Here is a 23,582-nt window from a genome sequence, read left to right on the forward strand (position 1 = left end):
AAAGGACCTTGATTATTAAAACAAGACCTGGTCATATGTTACTCGCCTTGCTGAGGTAGGCTGAGATCACAACGGCTTTCTATGCTCCTAGTAATTATTAAGTCAGAAATGGAAGATATGTAGGAAATCTAAAGATAAAACTTCCAGTTCTGGTTGGGTTACAGACAAGCATAGGGAGGTCCGAAACAACTCGGTTAACATTAATTAAATGGATTATACATTTTACTTTTAAAATTCTGTTTCATCCGTTTGTAGTCTAAGTTTTTTTTTTTTTTTTTTTTTTGGCAACTTTTGCATTTTTAGTTTGATTTATTTTTACTTTTATTTATTTATTTTTTTACAGCATATGAATCAAGTTCTGATTTCTTGAGTGTTATCTTATTCTTTTTATTTTGAGGCTGAAGATTGCTTCTACTGGTGGTTACAGTAACATTGTAAATAACATTTAATTGCTATTATCATAGCTGTTTCTGCAACTGTATACTTTACATGAAGATATGAAATATTAGATTTATTTATATCGCCAGCCATTAATCAAAGAGTAATACCAAGATTATATTATTCTTTCTTACGAAAATATCCGATGTGCTCTTACCTTTCGGGTTTTGATGATATCTAAATATTCAAAATATTCATTAAATCATTAGCTATGCAGTCCATCTCTCTCTCTCTCTCTCTCTCTCTCTCTCTCTCTCTCTCTCATTGCACTGAATCACTAGACTCCCTCCCTCTCTTTCTCTGGCATCTTTTTTCACATACTGCATATCTTCCTCTTCTATCTGTCTCTTCCATCAGCCGCAGCTGACAGGGCGTTTTGCCATCACTTGACGGGCAGGCTGACCTGTCAAGGATGAAGCTCCCTTCCCCATCGGGGCAACTGCTACTGCTCCTTTCTTCGGGATCTGAGAGACTGTCGCTCCCATCTTGATTTCATCTCCGTCCGCCGTCCTTTGCACCTTCACTTGGCGAAGGATGAAAAATGATGAAAGGAACAGGAGTTCTTGGTTTGGGGGGGGAGGGGGGGTTGGAATGGCTGACCTTTGTAAGGTGAATGAGACCATAGGGCTTTGTGGCGCTAATGCTGGATAAGGTAAACTGGAGAATGAGTGTGAAAGTATGGGAGATACAGGAAAGGGGAGAATATAGAGAGGGAGTGGGGAAAGAGAGTGATGAATAAGGGAAGCCATAAGGATGTAGTACAAAAGATGAAGGTTAACTCGTTATGTGCTAAATAAAGTTAACCGCTGCTCTCTCTAAATATAGCCAGAAGGTAAGAACGTTTAATTTCGCCTTTCCTGAAACCCGGGCTATGTCAAAAGATGATGACATTTCTACGTATTCAGTGAACCTTGTACGGACTGAGGCAGCTGTCAACTTTTTTTTATGTTTACGACGTTGGGTCTATTTGTATCTTGGCCTTTAAAAGGTGATGTAAGGATTCTGTTCATTGGTTGGTCAGATATTGTTTTATCGAAATACACCCCTCTCTCTCTCTCTCTCTCTCTCTCTCTCTCTCTCTCTCTCTCTCTCTCTCACAACAGAGTATTTTCTAAATAAATAATTCTCACACCATTTAAGAAAAAAAAATTCTTTGTATTTATTGTCATATTTAATTTTAATTTTCTTTATTTTTTGCAGATGTCGACGTGGCTGGGACGGAGAATTGTGTGACGAGTGTCTCACTTATCCCGGTTGCAAACACGGATACTGCGACGGCAACCCGTGGACGTGCGTGTGTCACTTGAACTGGGGAGGAATACTGTGTGATCAAGGTAGGGTCGTATGCATTGGTTTAGCCGCTAAACTAAGATTTTAATGGCAAAGGGTCTTATAAAATTTCGCACGCCGATTGCATATTTTATTCAATAAGAGCGTTTAGGAACCGCAAACGTCAGCCAAGGCTCTACAAATTATGCCATCCCCGAATGTCCTTTTCCCGATTTTTTTTTCCAAAATTTAATCGTTTGTTGCCAGTCACGACGCCGAGCTTTGGTTAAATATTCATATAGGTCACTGTTTAGTTTTGGCATAATTCAGCTAACAAGCAAACACGCTTACTGGACCAAATACAAAATCACCTCTTCCTCTTCCTAGGTAATAAATGTTGAGAGGATAAAAGAAAACAGATGCTGTATTTCAAAATTTTTGTGGGGGCAAACCTTTTTTGATGTAACAAAAAATACTTGTTGTGAAAGCAAATTATGAAATGAACAGACGTTGACTTTAAATTTTATTAAAAATAATGTGATGATTAACAGAATTACGTCCAAGCCGAGTCTGAACAGTTACTCGTAACTAAACATGGATTCTGTAATTTGGAGTGGCCCAAGAGACAGGCCATCCTTCGTACATATTTCCGTAGACGGCTGGAGCGTGTTATCCACATGATCGACACTGACAGCGGCCATAACTTATCTTGCTTCACATGACACAACTTTCTCTTCATCTTCATAATCTGTATTACATCTTTTGGGTATCACTTTTTCAGACCTTTTCGGTAGGATCAAACTGTCCTATCTTCCATTTTGCTATCCATCAGTACGTTTTCCATACGTTTGAGCTTCATTACGTGCCAGTTTAATTACTCTTAAACTTCAATTTGTATATGAATTCTGCGGCTTATTCCAATTTTATTTCGGAATTTAAACTTCAATTTGTAAATGAATTCTGCGGCTTATTCATTTTATTTCGGAATTTAAATTTCAATTTGTATATGAATTCTGCGGCTTATTCCAATTTTATTTCGGAATTCGGTACTTATTTCTAACCTTACATTAAATAATCGATTATATGGCAACACTATTGAGTCCTCCTTTTCTCTTTAAGAGCTCCCTTTTGATGCGTCATTCCCATTTTCAGTTCCCTTTAAACTCACTTGAAGCAACATTTTTCCCAGTCTGCGATTACAGACACAATCGCTTTCAATAGTTGGTGTAGCTTCTCCTCACTCTCTTTAGCCATGCGAAATCATAATCTTTCAACAGTTGATTCAACTTCTCATTACTCTCTCGAGGCACAACAGTATCAAATGGCAGTAGACCATTTCGTTTCGGTTACATGATCCTAATGTTAACTTTGTCATTTTAGTCATTGATAGTCGTATGCTTTGTTACTTTTCTTTACATTATATCATAAATACAGGACAGATAGCCTTCTAGTGCTTCACGTGTAATGAACTATATATATATATATAGCAATGAAGATTACTATATACGTCGAACCGTATAAAAATGTATGCACAGCAAAACTAGGAAACATTTTGCTTTTGAACATAGAGTTTATACTGGATCTCTCTCTCTCTCTCTCTCTCTCTCTCTCTCTCTCTCTCTCTCTCTCTCTCTCGGTAGCGGTCTTGCTCAGTTGAACAACAAACCACCTTCATGATTCTGCGGTCAATAATGACCGCCGTGGAATGAGTCTTGTTAAACCAGTGGAGAAACAATTTTTTTTCTTTTCTTTCGCTTCATCACCGGAGCCAGTAATTATGCAGTAACACTGGGTTCCTGCTTTCCTTCCTTCTCAACCAAACCCCCCCCCTCCTCTTTTTTTTTCTTCTGTCTGTCGTTACGCTTCTGTTGGTACATTGTTTTCTTAAATACAAAGCAGGGGAGAGCGTGGAAATAAGGTTTTATGTTTTAATTTTCTCCTGAAGAGAGTATCGCCTCGTGGTGATTGCTTTATGAGGGAGAAAATTGATATATGAAACTGGAAATCCGCCAGGCCTCTTGTGCAGACCCATCCCCTTCCCCTACCCCCATATCTCTCTCTCTCTCTCTCTCTCTCTCTTCTCTCTCTCTCTGAATTAGCTGTGCGCGCGAGACGGATATTGAATATCCGTATATATTGCTACATAGCCCACGCTCTCTCGAATCCTAAAATAAAAGTGAGTTATGTTTGTTGGACTTCCATTAAAATTCGATTTTTGAATCTCATATACTCTGCATTTTCTATATCCTTTTAGCCTAAACTCTCTCTCTCTCTCTCTCGTCTCTCTCTCTCTCTCTCTCTCTCTCTATATATATATATATATATATATATATAGATATATATATATATATATATATATATATATATATATACATATATGTATATATATATTAAATGTATATATAGATATATATATATATATATATATATATATATTTAATATATAGTATATATATATATATATATATATATATATATATATATCTATATATATATATCGATTAACATTTGCGAAAATAAAAATATAAAAGTAAATCGAACGTTATGGAAACCATACTCGTTCCCGTATCTCTCTCTCTCTCTCTCTCTCTCTCTCTCTCTCTCTCTCTCTCTCTCTCTTTTATAATTATGCAGGACTGGAATTAAAAATGTAATTCTGAGATTCCCATACGCACCTCTACATTCTCCACTCGACTGCAGTCCATATTCCTCAGTTTCCTGAAAACGAAGAAACAGATGCCCGAACGGGCGCTTGTGCGCTCGCTCTAGTTTATGTGTATGCGTTGCCATCTGTTATCGGCTCATCGGAAACCCTAGGATGGAAGAGGGACGTCACCCCCTGTGGCTTATCTGAACTGATTTGCTAATGCTGCGTTGGATGATGTCCTTCTTAGATATAGTCATGTGTATAGAATCTCTCTCTCTCTCTCTCTCTCTCTCTCTCTCTCTCTCTCTCTCTGTTATAATTTTATGTGGCGTAGAAAGTCGGTAAATCTTAGTAATTACCAGAAATTGTTAATGCGGATCAACGCACTGCGTAAATAACAACTATCATCAAATGATTATGATTATTATAAATTAGCGAAACGAGAACGCTGTCACATTTCCAGACTATCCTACACCTGGCACAAAGGATTTGTGCTTAAACATTATCCTGAATACTCGGCCAAGGTAAATCTAATTAAAGAAGTTGGGCATCAAACTGCGAACAAATCTAATAGAATTGATGAAACCTAAAAAGCTTAAGTGTAGCTGGGTCCGAGAGGCCACTACTAAAAAAAAACTTGATACTGTCTACAGTGTACTACGCAAGGCTTACTTTTTACCTTCCGCAGAGTATTTCAAAACCTGCTGATTAGTGTACAAAGTTAAAAAATATTCACATGAACTAACAACGTCGTAAATTCAAAAGGTTCTTTCGTGTTTATTTCTATACGTTCGAATCCCAAAGAAATCGATCACAGAAATAAAAAAAATATATGAAAAACAAAATTTATAGTACAAGCTTGTATGGGTTCACTCCAAAAATAACGAATATGTAATTATAATATATATGTACGTTTATATAATATACATAATATATATATATATATATATATATATATATATATATATATATATATATATATACATATATATATATATACAAATATTCTTTTCTCTCTACTGAATGCAATCTATAAATAAAATTATGAATCAGGAAGCACAATGAGGCGCGCAGTATCGCCATCTTTCACGCCTTTTATGAAAATTTCTGAAGACAGACAATAAATATAGAAGGCTGGAGATAAGAGAGAATCCATTATATTTATGAGAAGGAAATTTAGGATGAAAATGAAGAGAGAGTGAGCGAGAGAGAATAATCAGCGCTTATTTTAACACAGGCGATAAATTTGATTTTCTTTTTTGGCAAGGGGAAGATAGGTCTCTCTCTCTCTCTCTCTCTCTCTCTCTCTCTCTCTCTCTCTCTCTCTCTCTCTTCTCTCTCTCTCTCTCTCTAAGGCAGGGAAATTTATCAGTATTATTGCAAACGAATCTTGATGTTTAGGTTCATTATCTCCTAATATTTTTCCTTTGTTTACTTTGCCTGACATTTTCTTCTCAATCAAGATTTTTATCGCAAATGGTTTAGGGTATTTGCATTCCCAAGGATTTTCTCTGCGCCTTTGTTTTCTGTGTTGTTTTATTTTCGCCGTTTCTTATTTTGGGAACAATTGCGAATTCTGTCCTCATTACCTTCATCCAAGACAGGTTGTTTTCCAAATATTTTTTCGGGTGACTTTTAAATTTTATGTAATTTTGCTTATTTACTTTGACCTCTTTTTGCTAGACTCTTTTTGAACTCGTTGAAAACTCTTGGCATATTTTCCAATGATTAATTTCATCCTCCTTCTCCTCCTTTCCTCGTTTTCACCTACTTTTCTGTTCTGTCTCTTTCTCTACCCTTCGCGTCATTCTCCCCCAGTTCCCTTTCGCCCCGTCAATATCTCCCCAGAGGGGAATCCGGGCCACTATGAATGGACGTTCCCCTCTTTTGCATTATGCCCTCCAATGGATTTTGCATACACCGGATCGAATCCTCGTAACTTTTGTCCGTAATGCAAAGGAAGTGGATTCGATTGGATTAAGGGATTCCGGTGTTTATGATGACGGGGAAATTAACAGTCCTCCTCCTGCTGCTGCGAGTTGGTCAGTAGGGTGCGTCTTTTGAGTTGCTCTAAGTCTTACCCTTCACATTTTTTTATGTTTAGATATCTTCTTAAATAATTATGCAATAATCAGTAAAGAGTGTATTGTTTCAGCTCTGTTTACACCCTTTCACGTTAGATGATATACTGGGAGATTCTTTTTTTACGAGTTGCTTGTCTATCCTCTTAATTATCTTAGAAGAAAAACGTTGAAAGTAATTTGCTTAAAAAACGTTGAAATTAATTTGCTTATACTATTGATTTTGCTCTTTATTTTTCTATACTGAGAATTCACTTCAGTAATAAGGAAATTTTACTGAAAATATACACGTAAATTATACGATGATTCGAGATAGCACATTATCCAAAATTATGTATCAATAAATAGGGCAAAAAGTTATCAGTTAAGATTTATTGAGTGATTGGGTCTCCTGTACATATTTGCAAGCATAATTTTGTGTAAGTATTCAAATCTGGTAACTTATTTTTTATATTTTTAAAGTACTCCCCTACGTATAATATAACTAAAACCCGAGTCAGTTTTTTATGTATATCATAATAAAAATGAAAGATCAACCCCCTCTTTCCCCTACTATAACACTTGTTGTGGCAGGCCTCAAGTGATTCCCTTTGGGAGTTTGTCCACCCGGTTTTTCGGGGTTTGGGAGGCGAGTGTATTGTGTCATGGGGGAGGGAGTGGGGTTCATCACAGACAGTCCCAACCCACCTACCCATTCCCCAACCACGACCTCTTAGGCTGTCCATCGTCATTTATTTTAGCCCATCAAGTTGGTTCTTAAATATTAATTGTATCTTATTGTACGGAAGTGTTTAATTCTAATTAAAAGGTATTGTCTGGGACATATAAAAAAAGATTTAATATACCTTTATTTGTAGGTGATTTGGGATAATCATCACTCTAAAAATGGTAACACTTCTCGTTAGACTTTGCTACAAGATTATAATGACTTCAGAGTGATAGGAAGTAAATAACTTTATTATTATTATCATTATTTTTGTAGGTTGAATTATATTACCATCATATACGATACCTCTCTCTCTCTCTCTCTTCCTCCGTTCCATTCACCATTCGCCCCAAAAACGTAAAATACGCACTACTACTACTACTGCTGCTGCTCTCCACATCCCTCCTCCCTTGGAGTCCAGTACACCTGTTGTCCTCCCCAGTGGCAGATATTTCAACATCACAAACTCGGTTATTCCACCACTTGTTCCGAGATGAGCCACCACCACCCATCCCCACTGCCCCTCCCTTCCCCATCGCTAATTAATGGGATTACAGCATCCCCATCACCCCTAACTCGTATCCACCCCTCCCCCCCGCCACCTATACACTTGTGCATGTATACCCTTTAGGGGAGATCCGAGAGTTTTTAGGTGTGTATAGGGTTGGGGGGGGGGCGGTGATTTAACTGGTGGGCCCTCCCCTGCCCATCTTTTATATCATTTGAGGTTATTCTTGCCCTATCCAGAGTCTCCCCTGCCCTCCCCCCACATTAACTCTGTGTCCCTCGCAGTAGAATCGTTTGTCATTTATTTTGCGTCTTTGATGTGAGATTAAGGTGGCCAGATGGAGGATTATAAACAGCTGAAGAATTTCTCTCTCTCTCTCTCTCTCTCTCTCTCTCTCTCTCTCCATAAATCGATACATATTTAGTATGTAATAGTAGGTTTATAAAAGGGGACGATAGGCTTGGTCTACATAGACAGGGAAATGCTCCATACGGTGTCTATTTAATCCCCACAGCCTGATAAATCCTTTTATTCTGAAATAACCTGAAGCAGATCCACAACCAGTTTTATTTCTAGTTTTATTCCTAGTTTTATTCCTTGTCATTGCCACTGGCATACAGACGCGTAAGGTGTGATTAATTATATTCTTCTAAATTCATTATTACTTCATAGACAATTTAAATTTAGGACTCATCCATTTAAATGTGTAGTGTGTGTCATCATATTTCAGCGAGAGTAAATGCCGATCCCTCTACGTTATGAACATACGTAAGAAATATATCGCAAATATGGCGGTACAATTCATTTTCCAGAAATACACTGCCATCACTCAGGGCAATGGAGCCACGCAGAGGTGTAACAACACCCTTTGCCAGCTACCTTTCGTCACGTGTAATAATGTTAGTTCCACGAGGTCACCCCGCCGTATTCCAAGAGCTGTGTTTGCATTGTTTTTGGAATCCATGAATATTTTATGGGTGGCTTTCGTGTCCAATCGCCGCGCAAACAAAGATTCCCGTCGTCACCATTCGCTATATTCGACCGCCAAAGAGTTTCGTTGGTTTGAACAAGTGGCCAAAGTTGGAACCCTAATGGGTTGGTCAGCTAGAGCTAAGCGGCTTGTATTTTTTGTATTAATGTTTTTTTTATTTCTTTGTCAAACTTTTCGGGTATTTTAACAAAACAATGTACGAACATTATTATTATTATTATTATTATTATTATTATTATTATTATTATTATTATTATTATTATTATTATTATTATTATTGTAAGAACATTATATAAAATTATCTATTAGAACTCTATTAATTGAAACACCAAGTAATGAATTTTGATTTCCAGATCTCGGGTCCAGTATCCAGAGAAATGATCACAGTAACACCCAACGAATGTCTGGTTGTATGCCAGCCGCACATTCCTTTAACCGTGATTCATACTGCGCTAAATCCACTCACTGAGTATATACTTCTTCTTTGTTCTGGCAGATTTGAATTACTGCGGACGATACCCCTGCGTGAATGGGGGGACTTGTGAGAACACGGCACCTGACCAATATCGGTGTACCTGTCCTGAAGGCTTCTCTGGCGAAAATTGCGAGGTAAGTAGGTTCACTGGGAGCAGTTATATAAGATGTTTATTTTACCTACCTGGATATATAAGCTATCCCATAGTCAGTACTCGTAAATGTTAAAAGGATTTCGTTTACTTAAGGCCTCCATCTCATAATTCGCGTCTAAGGTATGGATAATTTTAGCAATAAAATTATAATTCATCGACAAATTTACAATTTCATATGTATTCCTATTTTACTTAATTAGGTTGTCGAGGACCCATGTGCCCCAGAGCCTTGTCAAAACGGAGGCACTTGTCTAGAAGTCAATGGAGGATTCCAGTGCACCTGTTCACCTGGATGGACCGGCACCACTTGCGAGAGCGGTAAGTTGGAACGATTTAATTCAACCCTTTCTTCCTGTGTGAAACCTCTGTCATAATTCCTAACTATCTTGATTACTGGTAAAAAAGTCAAACTTTTCCTCAGAGTGGAAAAGTGTTCGGTTCAAGAGCAGTTCCGTAACTCCAGCAAATTATAGTATGTCAAGTCCATAAGCAAGTGAGGTACAATCAGACGACGACTTTTGTGTTGTTACTGATCAAGAGTATGAACGTTGGCGAGAAAGCGGAATTGAACCTAATTAATTACTACCTCTAATGGTAGAACCTCAAGAACTGACTACGTTTCAGAATGAATGCACGTACTGTGTTTGCACTGCAAGTACTGCAAGAAGTCATACAAGTCGGAAATGAGAAATAACACAATAAACCAAGCAAAGAGGTCGATCTCTTACTGCCAATAAAGACATGACATTTCCTGCGTTATCTGCGTCCTCGTATTCCCTGCATCATTGCCCAGGTTGCAGGGATCTTGTTCTCTTTTGGCTGCGCTGCTTATCTCGTGTCAGTAGGACAAATTGTGTTGGTGTCCATGTAATGATTGGTTGCAGACTTGTTTTGAATTTCATTCTCCTCTGCAGCCATCTCTCACACACACTCACGAAGGCTTTCTCGTTATCGTCTCAGAACAGTTAGTCGAGGAGATGGTCAAGTATTTTGTTGTTAAAAGAGAAGTCCATAAGTTTAGAGTTGACTCATTAGTCTCAGTCGCTTTAATCTGATCCAGCCAAAAGTTAGGAGGAGAAGATATTTTTTACAGTGATTCTCTCTCTCTCCTCTCTCCTCTCTCCTTCTCTCTCTTCTCTTCTCTCTCTCTCTCTCTCTCTCTCTCTCTCTCTCTCTCTCTCTCTCTCTCTCTCTCTCGTTTACTTCATATGCAGAAACTATTACTTGGCTTCTGGAGCTGACGATAAATATCCCCAGCTGATACCATTCACTTTTTTCCACAGTTTTTTTTTTTTTTTTTTTTTTTTTTTTCTTTTTTTTTTTTCTTACCTACGTAGCCGATCTTACCCCCTTTGTAGTGGCCTCTTCAAACTGTTTATTTTTCACCCCTTTTTGGTGCCCTCAACAATCAAAAAAAAAAATTGAAAAAAAATAAATCTTGTGGCCCCCAAGATGTCGTCATTATTTAACATCAGCGGGAATCGTCAGAGTTGGAAGCAGTGGTTAGATGCGACGTCTTAATTAATGACCTGATGCCGTTGCAAGATAAAAGACTCCCCATGTGCTTCTTGCAATATCCTTCGTTGCAAGAGTACCCACAACGTACTGCAAGAAGTGCGCTCTGCCCTCATACTTGTGCTGTTCTTCGCTTTTATTGTGTAAAAGAAATGAGTTTGAAATTATGTTCGCAATAATGATAAAACGTATAATGATAATCTCTCCTCTCTCTCTCCTCTCTCCTCTCTCTCTCTCTCTCCCTCCCTATCCTCTCTCTCTCTCTCTCTCGTTATCCTACACTAAAAAATAATTTGGATTTAATAAAATGTTCGCGTCCCTCTCCCTCTCCAAGTACTGTTCCTTTAAGTATTTTTTGTTGTACAGTTTTCTGCAACGTTCATTCACATTTTTTCTTCTACCATTCGCTTATAGTGGGAGCTGCCAGAGCCGTCGACCCCGACCCTTAACCCTCTGGACGAGAAATAAAAGGCAAAGAAAATCCGCGATCTCTGCTAAACGACTTTCAATCTAACTTTTACAGTGTGGCCTCACTTCTCATATCCTTGCCAGGAAAACCCCCTATCCCCCTGACCCCCCCCCCCTTTCCCTCCCCCACCGAAGACATTTAGGCTAGCGGAGGTCTGATTCAACTTTTGGCCCTGATAAAAGGATGTAGAGGATATTAAAGGTTTCATCTGGCTTGGGTGATTCTCGGTCCCTTGTTTTCATCTGGATTTTCTTGAAAGATTTGGGAAAGCCATAAAGCTGGAGGGGTGACATAACGTTGGAAGTGGTATAGTAGAAAGCGAGGCGTCCATACAACAAAAGGAGGAAGGGTGATGAAAACTCCCATCTAATATAACTGGGTGGGGTGGGGTTGTGTGGAAGGGAGGCAGCGAGCTGGAATCTGTAGGCATGATGATGATGAGGAGGAGGAGGAGGAGGAGAGGAAACCTTGTAGCGGAAGGGAAAGGAAGAGGAGGAGGAGGAGGAGCAAAAGAAAGAAGACTTAATGAGCTGAGACTTGAAAATGAGAGGATCAGTCATGCGTTAAGATCTGATTTTTCACCTTGACTCAAAAATTTTCAAAATCTGATTTACTTGTCTTATCATGAGTGAGTCTTTTTGGTTGATGTGAAAATTTTGTTTTGTTTTGCACTCTCTCGCTCTGTGTGTGTGTGTGTGTGTGTGTGTGTGTGTGTGTGTGTGTATTCACAATTATTTAAACTTTTTATCAGGAATTAACAAATGACGACAAAGGATTTGTAAACATACTTAGAATAGGATATAAATAGTTGTATAGGAGTGCAAAAACTGAACTTTGAAATATTATTATTATAATAAAAGAAAACCTGCAAGGTAAAAGTATACTCTATATGAGGCCTTCATCAAAATTATTAAAAATTAAATGCTTTCTGACAATTATCTGCAAGCGTTGCTTAAGACAACTTTAACGAACAAATATTTAGAATTAAAATCCATAAAACCTAGACAGAAAAAAATCTTGCGAAAACTGAGTTACAACACTCTTCCTTGCAGCTTGACATACAACTTGACATATTATATAGCGACAAAATTAATTTGCAAAGCGTAATTTTATTCCATTTGTGACGTTGATATATTCCTATGCTTTTCGTAAATCATTTATTACAATACGTCGGGAAGGTAATGTTAAAACGTTACATTTTCATAGAGGATAACTAAACATTAGCCACAGAAATTAAGATCTAGGAAATCTAAAGGTAAAATCCATTATCCCATCGCTATCCACGATTCAAGAAATTACGCTAAAACTTTAATTTGAAGGTTATCATTAATTTTGTATCATGAAAAATTTACGATTTTCTTCTAGTATTTACAATATTGTTCGTTCTCTGCTGAGTTGAACTATTTATAAGTTAGACAGTTCAATCGTTCCCTCTGACAAAAAAAAAAAAAAAAAAAAAAAACCTGGATCGCTCGAAAATATTATTATATGTTGACTTGCTCTGCGCGTACTTGAGTCCGTCGAGCGTGATTGCATGTAGTAACCTTGATGCAGAGTGATATGGCTATTTCAGAATCAAGTAAACAGTACACTTTATCACCGCTCAGAATTTCTCTGCGGAGTTCGTATTACGACTAGATTTCGACACCGATTTAGAGAACACATCTCTATTTCCCAGTGGAGTTTTGGGGACGCTGATGAGCTTCTGAAGGCTAAAATCGTGCTTTTAGAATCAAAGTTTATTTCTTATAAATATTCAGACCGTGTTCAACGACGAGGTCCGGGAGGTGGCTTTTCAACGAAGGTAAGAGGCGATCCGTATATAATGAGATAAAGGAAGCCCTTGGTAGCTTGGATCAGTAGTTTGGTCCGAGAGATTTCGGGGTATGCAGGGAAGGGTGGGGTGTCGGGTGGGGTCTGTTTGGGTAAGAGGAATGAGGGATTTTGGTAAGGTGTTCAAGGTGTGTTGGGCATGGGTTGGGGGTAGGGGTGGGGGTTTGGGATCCAAGGTGGGCACAGGAGAGCGTGTCTTGGTCGGCCTTGAGGAGTAGTAGCGAGCTCAACAACACCCTGGTTGACTCCCAGATGCATTTCCAGGGAAAGGTCACTTCCACCATAAGTCTTGTTGGATGAAGGTGTCTTACTATTAAGATTATTTATTTATATTTCAAAACGGAACCGCGCTGACCTCTGGACGATTTCTGGGAAAATGAAAGTTGAATGCTAAGTTGTCTTTTCCACGGTATATAGTATCATATTTTATTTAATTTTATGTATACATGCGTGCGCACAAATTTGTACGCATATTAATCCATTTCTATATATCAATTACTATAGTGTGCGTGTGCGTGTGTGTGTTTGTGTGCTTCTTATTCAGTCTCCCGAACTTAATAAAGAAACGAAATGATGGAAATACGAAGAAAATGTTTTTAGCCTTAACCCTTTTGATCAGGATATCGTAAAAAGTCGCGATTTTTCGTCTGCATCCAAACTGAGATATACAAGATGAAATTCCTGATGAAATACAACAGACCTTTTCACAGTTTATTTTATTGGATTTCAAGGAAACGTGAATAAACCTCCAATGAAAATCCGAAGTTTATTATGCCTTTCCTGCTCTTTGTGCTGTTGAATTAGTCGGTCATTTTGCCGTACATTTTACAGTGGTTTTTAGGGCGAGATTCGTCTGATAAATTGATGGTTATTTAGTCGAGCAAGAAGTCCGACGAATGTAGTTAACCTTTGATATTATTCGAGGGACACATTTTTTTTTTTTTCTACTTCGAACTGCAGGTTTCACAATTATACGTCGCTCTAACGCATGACTTCAAGTTACAGTATTAGGATTAGTGAACGAAGTATTGAAAGACGATTACGTTCATTTCGAGTCGAAATCCAGCGTGGAAAATCTTAAATCATTCGCGTCTTGCAGCGTTCGTTTTTTCATAGCTTAGGTATGTTTATTTTCCATTCCTTTTTTTTTGTGACTGAAGTTACATTTGTAACGTCGCCATATTTATCTTACTAGACTTCCAGGAATTTTATAATGATTTGGGCAGTGATTTTCATTTTATTTAATTATTTATTTATTTTTACGTTTTATCTCTGACTTCGAAAATCGTCTAAGATCTATGAATTTCTTGAATTTCTTGCCATACCCTCCGAAAAACTACGTTAATTATTGGTTCCTAAAGTGATGACTCAATTGTTTTGTTTTGCAGTCTGTCTGCTTGCCAGCAGTTACTACTGTTGTGGATGGGGGGAACGTGGCGACACGAATAAAGCAGTAGATTTGTCATCTTTACTTAACCTGGATTTCCAATTACTGTGACGTTGTTGTTTGACTTGGAAACGAGAGTACTGGGCTTCATTTAAGTGATCATTTATTCATTTGTGTTTTAATGTACTTGCAGTACTGGTATATTCTTGAAGAATTAAGGCAAGGATATTTTTCTTTTTTGTAAGATCAGTATATCAAAATTCATTTTTAATATTCTTAGTTATGAGGCTGATATTTTTTTTAACACATGACAACTGAATTAAGACTAAATTTTGTAATAAGCAACTCTCCAAGCCTCGCATTCCAGCCACTCATACCGAACAAAAAAAACTCCGGCGAACAAACACTCCAGCCTACGATAGAATCATATTGCCAGTGGAATCTCCTTGAATAATTAATCTTGTAATAAAGCAACGCATTTTTTTTTCTTTTTATCAGGCAGGTCTTTTATTGGTCTGTTACGATGGAAACAAGGCTGTAGTCACAACATAACAAACGCGCTAGCACTTAACTGAGCAAACAAGCCAAGGCTACGAACACACACACACACATACACACACACAAACACTCGCACACGTACGTTTAAGTCTCCATGCTAGAGCCTTCGGACCGGAACGCCAACACCTGTATGTGTTGATACAGCGTCGGATGCATATTTACGACCTCACATTCATACATGTGACTCCGCATTTATTTTGCAAATAATACTATAGTTGAATATTTTCTGACAAGATGTTTTCTTAGGCGTTTGCTATCAAGATATGTGATTGATGATTGTCTCTCTCGTTCTGTAATAAATTACTTATTCTCGGATGTGCGTGTTGGTAAATGACTTCATGACGCAAAAAAAAAACTTGAAAAATAACGATCATGTTGAACGCTTCTGCTTGCAGCTTTGTTGAAATGCAAACTTCGCCAACTGCATACATACACAAGATTAAAATCCTATTTAGAGCAGTCAACTCTCACAAAAACGTACGCGGAATATTCTCCCCAAGCTCTATAGGGAAGTGATATCCCTCAAATGGGAAGTGACGTTCCTGTTCCTGAAATGGACATTCCCCAGCTCATGTACATTTACGAATGTTGTCCTCTTTCTGCCTCCACACACGCAAACACACACACATGGTGTCCGCACGTGCCCTCACTAACCCAGAATGGCCAAGAGGGGAGTCGTTATATCCTATTTTAACTTAAGTATATAATTCCCAATATAATCTCGCGGAGCCCAATGAATAGATTGTACAACACTGTGTATTGACAAGGTGAATAACGGAGGGAAGGGGCGGAGGGTAGTAGGAAGAGGGAGGAGGAACGAAATAGGTGACAGGGCGAATAACGCAGGGAGGAGAAAGGCCGTGGGGTAATGGGGGTAAGGAGTAGGTGACAGGAGAGGGTGTGTTTGACATGTGGGGGTGCGAGGGCGCGCACACACACACACACACACACACATGTTCAAGTGTCGATCTGCCCCTCTCCCCCTTCAGTTTTGGTCTCCTATATCCATTTATCTTTTGTTAGTGTGGAAGGGTCATTGTTCTTTTTTATGATACTTTTTGTCCTTCATGTACTTATAATTTATCTAAACAGTAACACAGGAATTTTATTGCTCTGTAAAAGTGGATGCTTTTTACACTTTGCTTTTTTCACACTTCGTTGTTTTAATGACATACCTTCATTCAAATTATGTATCTAGTGTTCCTTTATTAAAGAAAACAGACATTTAAAAAATAAGCAGTTGAATATATATAATGCTAGTACATAAGAGTGCTAACCATTTATTGTAAGTGGATCGATATTACTGTTTGCTCTCCATATCTTTTCCGTATTTTCAGATGGGCTTCGTGACTGTCAAAAAGTATATAATGAAACTTTGAGAGATTAATTTCTCTCTCTCTCTCTCTCAAAATCGCCCATACCTACATATTCGCGCACATGTTCCAGTTACCCTAGGCGTATGTTGACGAAGGCATTTGTAAGAATATATAAGTCAACTATCGCATATTTTTTCTGTTTCTTCCCATTCTTCAAAAACCATTAATCATGTACTTATTTCGTTTTGTGTACTAGGCATTTCCCGCACCTGCCGACTAATGCTTCTTTAAGCAAAAAATTCAAATATTCACTAACTTGAAAGTGGCTTTTTTTTATATGATGCGATGTTTATTCTCATGAATTTATATTGCACCCGTTCCTTAGACGAGAGGTGCAACGTGAGGCAATATGACCACCGGAATGTCGCTTTCTTTTTCAGGACACGGTGATAATCTTAGGATACTTTATGCAATAGAAATCGAACAATATCTTCCTTTTGCTGAAATACTCAATATATGTTTGGCTGTTATCAAGTTCCACTGTACTTTTCAGTCATATGTATTCTTCACAAGGCAAACTTACCCCATCCCATTTCACCCGACCTAAGGCCTGGTATGAAGAGGGTAAAACTTCTGAAAGCGTTACCCTTTACAATTTTTTGTCCTATCTGGTGATACCCCATTTTTTGGGAAACTGCCTATTGGTGGAAGTAACGCACTATTGGTGAAGTCTCGTTCAGATACCAATACAGCCATTATTTTCTTAAATTCGATGAGCATTGCAGTTAACGCTGAAGATGGTTCTTCCTCTATAGGAGGACTTTCTAACGCAGCGTTTGTGATGAAATGGACTGTGCAATCTTATCGAGTAATTGTTTATGTATTTGCTTCGTAATGTCACCGCTTTTCTTTAATCTTCTATACGCACATTTCCACCGTGTTGATTATATCGACACCCCTGTCGTCATATTTCTGAACAAATACTTGTAACTGTGCGAAAGAGAATAAAGGCAGATAGATTCGTGAGTAATAGGCACAGCCCAACCAGGTTTCGATTATTGTTAAGCCACAACACCTGAATTATTATATAATGCACTAGTCGTCCTTGCGACGAGTTCTTGCCGCAATACGTCATAGGTACATGCGTGCCTTGCAAATGCTTCCCTCTTCTGTTAAATCCTTCAGAAGTGGTGCATTCAATTCACACGTTTTTATCGACTAGCTTCATTTTCTTTTTGCACCTCTTCCCCCTTTCTTCTCCTTTCCCCCTTTATTCACTAATTTACTTCTCGTGTTTTTCCTTCCCCACTCTTGTGGTACGAATTTTTTAATTCCCATCGGAATTTATACAGCTCGCACATCATGCGGATGCTTGGCCACCCCACAGTTTGGTCAGTGGAACATAAAGGCGTCTGTGTCCCAAAGGACCAGCTCTTGATGTTTACTGTGGGATTAGTTTTTTTTTTTTTCTTTTCTTATCACACACACATCACACACGCATTAAATGTAATGTATATATATATATATATATATATATATATATATATATATATATATATATATATATATATATATATATATATATATAAAATAACATAATATATATATATATATAATTTATATATATATAATATGCACATATCGTTATATCTGCTTAGCGGATGTGTTTAATCAGAGAATAGGAAAAAGTTACCTCGTTTAAAAATACTAACCTCGCGAGAAATCTAATTTAAAAAAAAAAAAAAAATTAAATTCTTTTTTGAATGTGTAATGTACGTGTAATGAGGGATTCAGGTGGCAAGACCTTCGTGCCTTCTTTAACAATCTTGACAGACAACTAGGTAACAACATACATCTCGAATTATTATGTAGAGGAATTTGACATTTAAATATTTTCATGAATCATTCATCAGAAATCATGTATAGGGCTATCTGTTCAAGATTAAGTTGAAAGTATCTACTTCTAATAAAGTTATTCCGTTGGGATGAAAATATGTAATGGATACTCTACTTCTATTGCACTCCTTTAATTTCTAAAGATGGCGTCTGAATACGTAGTCCTTTCATTTCTAAAGATGGAGTCTGAGTACTTAGTCCTCCCGTTCATCAGTTCAACAAAGGAAATATCCAATACTGAAAGATAGCAAACGTTTTTCCTACTACCTTTGATCAAGACTTCCCAAAAAATGTCACAACTAATCTATAACGTTTATAGAAGTAATGCTACGAGTCCCTTGTGACAGAAGCCTTTTAGTGCACCAGAGACCGTCTAGGTTTGCATTATATCAGGTATTTATCTGAGGATATTGGTATTACCACTTTGTTATATTGATGAAGCTGAGGATCTGGTGCATAATAGTATGTTGGCTGAACACCCTTGTGTATTAACCCTGTGTTAAGCAGGTTTTTGTCGTTCATATTAATATGAAAAGCATATTTTTTATAGAAGTATATTAGCTTATATATTTCTATAAAAAAGAAATATTATGATATGCTTATCCGTATCCCAAGAGATTTTTTAACCTCGTGGAGCTTTCATGTCATTTTTTAGGGCGTACATAGGGCTTTGAGGCCCTTCTGAAAGAAATAAAATAAGACATTTATCTTTCTCCTTCCTGCGTGTCATGCCATTAGGCGTCATTAGCTGTGGGTGATTGGTCGAATCAATTAGGACCTCATTGTTGATTGATGTCGTTCTCTATGTTACCTTCAAGACTGGTCGATTGGATGTAACGCAAGCCAATACGCATCCTAGCAGAAGGGAATGTAGATGACGATTAGCTCATTTTATGGTAAAAGGGCCTATATTTGCCCTGTAATAATTATATACCACAGGAATTTTTCATTTGGTGATAACAAAGGATGGAGAATTTAGTGTACTTTTCCTATTATGACACATTTTCTTGTTTGACGGTTTTGTGCGAAGTACACTTTCTTCACTTGTCTTGTTTTTTTACACATTCTAGGATTAGTCTTCTGAGAAGTCTGCCCATTCAGTATGCGCATTAAAAATTACACCTCGAATTTATTCTTATCATAAAGTTACTTCATTTAAATAATGTTCTGTAAGTACAGAGAATGCGACATCAAATATTTGAGCCAACTTTTATTATTTTTCCCCGTTTACAGGGATGCAGCATTATGTGAATATCTTCTTCCTTAACAAACCATCGCGTAATCACATTTTCGCACTGTTACCTTTCAAGTTGTTCGAGCTCCCCTTAAAAGTATTTTTCAGACCATCCTATGATGATCGTTACTGCCACTGAACCCATGCTGCACAACTATAGTTTTCCATTTGCACTCACAGTGCTATCGATATTAAGTCCATTATCATCGAAGGTAAAGGAAAACTTGCAGCATTTGCGTAATGTTCCAGAGTTTGAGAATTACGCTGGAAACGCACGCTAAGTAAATTGAGTAATAGAGTCCATGATTCTACTGAATGCACGAGATTATTGAACATTCACATTCAAAAACTGTCATTACTTATACTGAATTACCATAAAACATTTTGTTTACATTCGTAAGTGGTCACTACAGAGGACACATAAGTGCTATAAAGTACAGTTGATACTACTACTATTAACTACATTTATGAAATTAATATTTGTTTTTAGTTTTGGTTATACTTTAAATACTGAAACGTAGCATCTGTTTTTGTTTCTGAAAAACTGAAACATCATGAACTCCGTTTTTAACTGGAATAAAACTGTTGTTCAGATATTACTGGAATATATTCTCGTGCTTTGGTTTCAAGGAAGCACGTCGTTATTGTAAGAGCTGTCAAGAGAAAGAAAAAAAGTAGATCCGGTCTTTATTTCTTCAGGTGGTACTTAGACTAATATTTCAAAGGTCTGAAGCCTTAAGAAAATACTTAAATCTTTTTCCTCCTTTGGTAGTTTTTTAATTTGAATATTTTCCTACACAAAAGTATAATAAGATTTTATTGGGGCGTCATTATGACCTTTGTAGCTCAAGAGCAAACTTCTGGGATAGCTGCAAATGTCTAAGCTTTGGTTTTTCGTAAGAGGGCACTCGTTCAAATGCAGGAACACAGACAGACCAGACCACACTATCCAGAGAAAATCCAACCAACTGGATGCTTGTCGTTCGATCCTCAGAGCTGTTCGTGATACCATGACACGGATGTACTTTTTTTGTGCAGTCGCATTTCGGAAATCAATACACTTTTTCTCCTCTCATTGCAGATGTAGACGAGTGCGAATCGACGCCGTGCGAACACGGTGGCACCTGTATCGATCAAGTTAACGGTTTTGCCTGTAACTGCACTGTTGGATGGGAAGGAAATATCTGCCAATTCGGTGAGTCAGTCGTTGATGACATCCGGGTTTAATCGAATGATCTGATTAAGCTGTAGTTGTACTACATTCGCCCTTAGTCTTGGAAGTGCTGCTTTTATATTTAGTCTTTTTTGATCAGACTGGAAATTATTAAATTCTAATAGGATTTATATCAGTGTTAAAGAACACCTATTTAACTTGATTAGTTAGTTTTTCATTAAAAACTTTTGCATAATCTTTGTTGCATGAAATTGAATAAGTGTATTATATTTTTTTAATTGCACTAATTTACAACCTTCCAAGGGACCAGTCATTACTTCTTTTTTTCATGCCATGGCTACCATTCCAGATTCAGACGAATGCCAAGGTCGTCCTTGCATCAACGCCGTGTCTTGCGTGAACCTCGAGGCGACTACGAGTGTCAGTGTCGCAACGGATGGGAGGGCAAGAACTGCGACATCAACTGAACGACTGCAACGACCAGTGCCTCAACGGTGGCACTTGCATTGACCTTGTTGACGACTACCACTGCGCATGCTCGAAGGGTTTCACGGGTAAGGCAATCTCGGCACTCGTGTGGTGGGTCTTCATTATAGATCAGTTCCACTGAAGTTTGTTTTTGTGCAGTGTTTCGCATCGGCCAATCGTTCAGTCCCGTCGATATTATGCCAGTGGGATATTTAATGGTATTGTTTTGTGAAAGAGAAAAAATGGGGGAAATGATGACGTAATTGTTTTAGAACTGAAAGTTTTCAAAGTGCATCCTTATGTAGCAAAGTAAAAAGTATTTAATAATCTTCTATAATGTTAGATTAATTACCTTTTATGTATCACTACTTTTAGGTCGAAACTGCGAAACCAACACAGACGAATGCACTAGTAATCCTTGCAACAATGGAGGAGATTGCGTTGACCAGGTTGCAGGATATCGATGCATTTGCCCTGTTGGATACTCAGGCTCCCAGTGCGAGGTAAGTTACTTTTGTCAAAGACCCTTTATTATTACTGTATATTTTATTGCTAATTAGCAACCAATACCGGTTTCAAAATATTTATACATCACTTCATTTCGCATATAATAACAATGAAAATCCCAGATGTCTCAACACTGTCTGATGAATTATACTCAAATTCTCTCATTTGTATTTCTGTAATACACTTTTACTGCTAATAATAATAATAATAATAATAATAATAAACTACATTTTTTTAATCCTGCATTTTACATGCGTCTTGCAGGTTGACATTGACCTGTGTAACCCAAACCCCTGCGACAACGGGGCACCATGTATAAATACCCAGGGCGACTACTTCTGCCACTGTCCCGAAAGATATAAAGGCAAGAACTGTTCACAGCAGAGGCCCGCCTGCACAACACCTCCATGTCAAGGTAAATGCATTTACTACATTTACTTCCATATTCAACACTCCCTTAGAACCACTTTCAATTTTAGTACGATTGCTCAACTCTTTCTAAAATACACTTTTCAAGATCTTCAAAGTTTGATAAGCTTCAGGTCACTTCCCTTCCCCCTCTCCCCTAGTTCCTGTACTTGCTTAAACGCTTTGTAAATTACAGGCAGTGGCCACTTAAAAGAGTACTTAGAAAACAAACTTGCACATTGGTAATGCCACAGGTTTTCATTTACTTCCTATGCTCTCGTCGTTGATAAAGATTCCAGTTTTTTTTACTGGATCTTCATCTCTGACTAATATACAAATTGAGACTGTAATATACACAAAGATTATTGGATTCCTCACTGACTTGATGTACATTTCAAGAAAAAGATGAATAATGCAGTATTAAATAGTAAAATAGTTATTAAATTATATAATGTAAAATCACGATCGCTTTATTTGAATTAAGCCTTACTGAAAGCCATATTTTAATAGTGTATTTTCTTTGTGTTTTCTCCTGCATGGTGTCTCCTTGTGTACGTATTGTTTATGTCTATTCGCCTACCGCTCAATGTTTTCGCGGTAACAATGAATGCACTGCCTTCGCCCAATGCTTACGCTGTATGCTGTCATTGTATTCTTGTTGTTTCCTTGTTTATTAACTGTTTCGCGATGTTGCTTCCTGTTTCTTGCATTATTCTTTGTGCCATCCGCCTTTGGTGTTTCTATGTCTTGATTTTTAAAATCTTCGCTTCCAATTTTTTCTCGTATTGCTCCATTGCCTTGTTCTATGAATTCTTCATTATTCATCACTACGACCAATATATGGAATACCATTCCTCTGCCTCGTACACTCCTATTCCTTTCCGATTTCTCTCCCTTTTTCCTTCCTTCCACCTCCCTCCCTCCCTCCTTCCCTTCCTTCCTTCTCTCTCCCTCTGTCTCCATCCTGCACCACCGTTGCCCTTCGAAGGTTCAGTGCGGTACACCGTCTCGGTGTGGCTGTACCCTAGACCCAGAGTCCTAGAGCACCGGTATGCCTCTCTCCACCTCTCCCCTCCCTTACGTCAATTGTCTCCTAACCTTCCGTATCCCCGTGCCCCTTACACAGTTGTGGACAGCTGCACGGTACCGGCTCCTCAGGACAGCGGTTCGGTGTTGCTCGTGCCCTCCAACATCTGCGGGAGTCACGGACGCTGCGTCAGCAACTCCGACGGGACGTTCTCCTGCGCCTGTGATCCCGGATACACCGGAGAGTACTGTCATGTCAGTAAGTACATTCCCTTTTGTTCGTCAGCTTCAGTTCCTTACAGATTCGAACAAGTATCCTCATAATTCTTACTTAGCCTGATGTATACTCAATTCCTTCGTGAAGGTGTCAGCTGATTGATGAATTTCGAAATCATTATACATTTTTTATCGAGGCCATTGTAAAAAAAAAACACACGCACACACACACAAACTCAACATGATAAGTCTACTGTATGCTGGAATAATTTTCAATATCAGTTTCAACTGAAAGCTCACTTCACC

The 23,582-nt window shown here is 38.0% G+C and overlaps 1 protein-coding gene across 1 annotated transcript in view; it reads left to right on the plus strand.

The window, feature by feature from the left end:
- Positions 1 to 23,582, plus strand: part of LOC135215266 (protein jagged-1b-like) — a 380,196-nt gene that overhangs the window by 349,307 nt on the left and 7,307 nt on the right. The window contains 10 exon segments of the mRNA XM_064249807.1: positions 1,639 to 1,772; positions 9,137 to 9,249; positions 9,470 to 9,587; positions 20,559 to 20,672; positions 21,001 to 21,054; positions 21,057 to 21,113; positions 21,116 to 21,205; positions 21,495 to 21,622; positions 21,891 to 22,041; positions 23,161 to 23,319. Of these exon segments, the coding sequence (XP_064105877.1) occupies positions 1,639 to 1,772; positions 9,137 to 9,249; positions 9,470 to 9,587; positions 20,559 to 20,672; positions 21,001 to 21,054; positions 21,057 to 21,113; positions 21,116 to 21,205; positions 21,495 to 21,622; positions 21,891 to 22,041; positions 23,161 to 23,319 (1,118 nt within the window).

This window comes from Macrobrachium nipponense, chromosome 19 (assembly GCF_015104395.2).
Source record: "Macrobrachium nipponense isolate FS-2020 chromosome 19, ASM1510439v2, whole genome shotgun sequence".
Lineage (NCBI taxonomy): Eukaryota > Metazoa > Arthropoda > Malacostraca > Decapoda > Palaemonidae > Macrobrachium > Macrobrachium nipponense.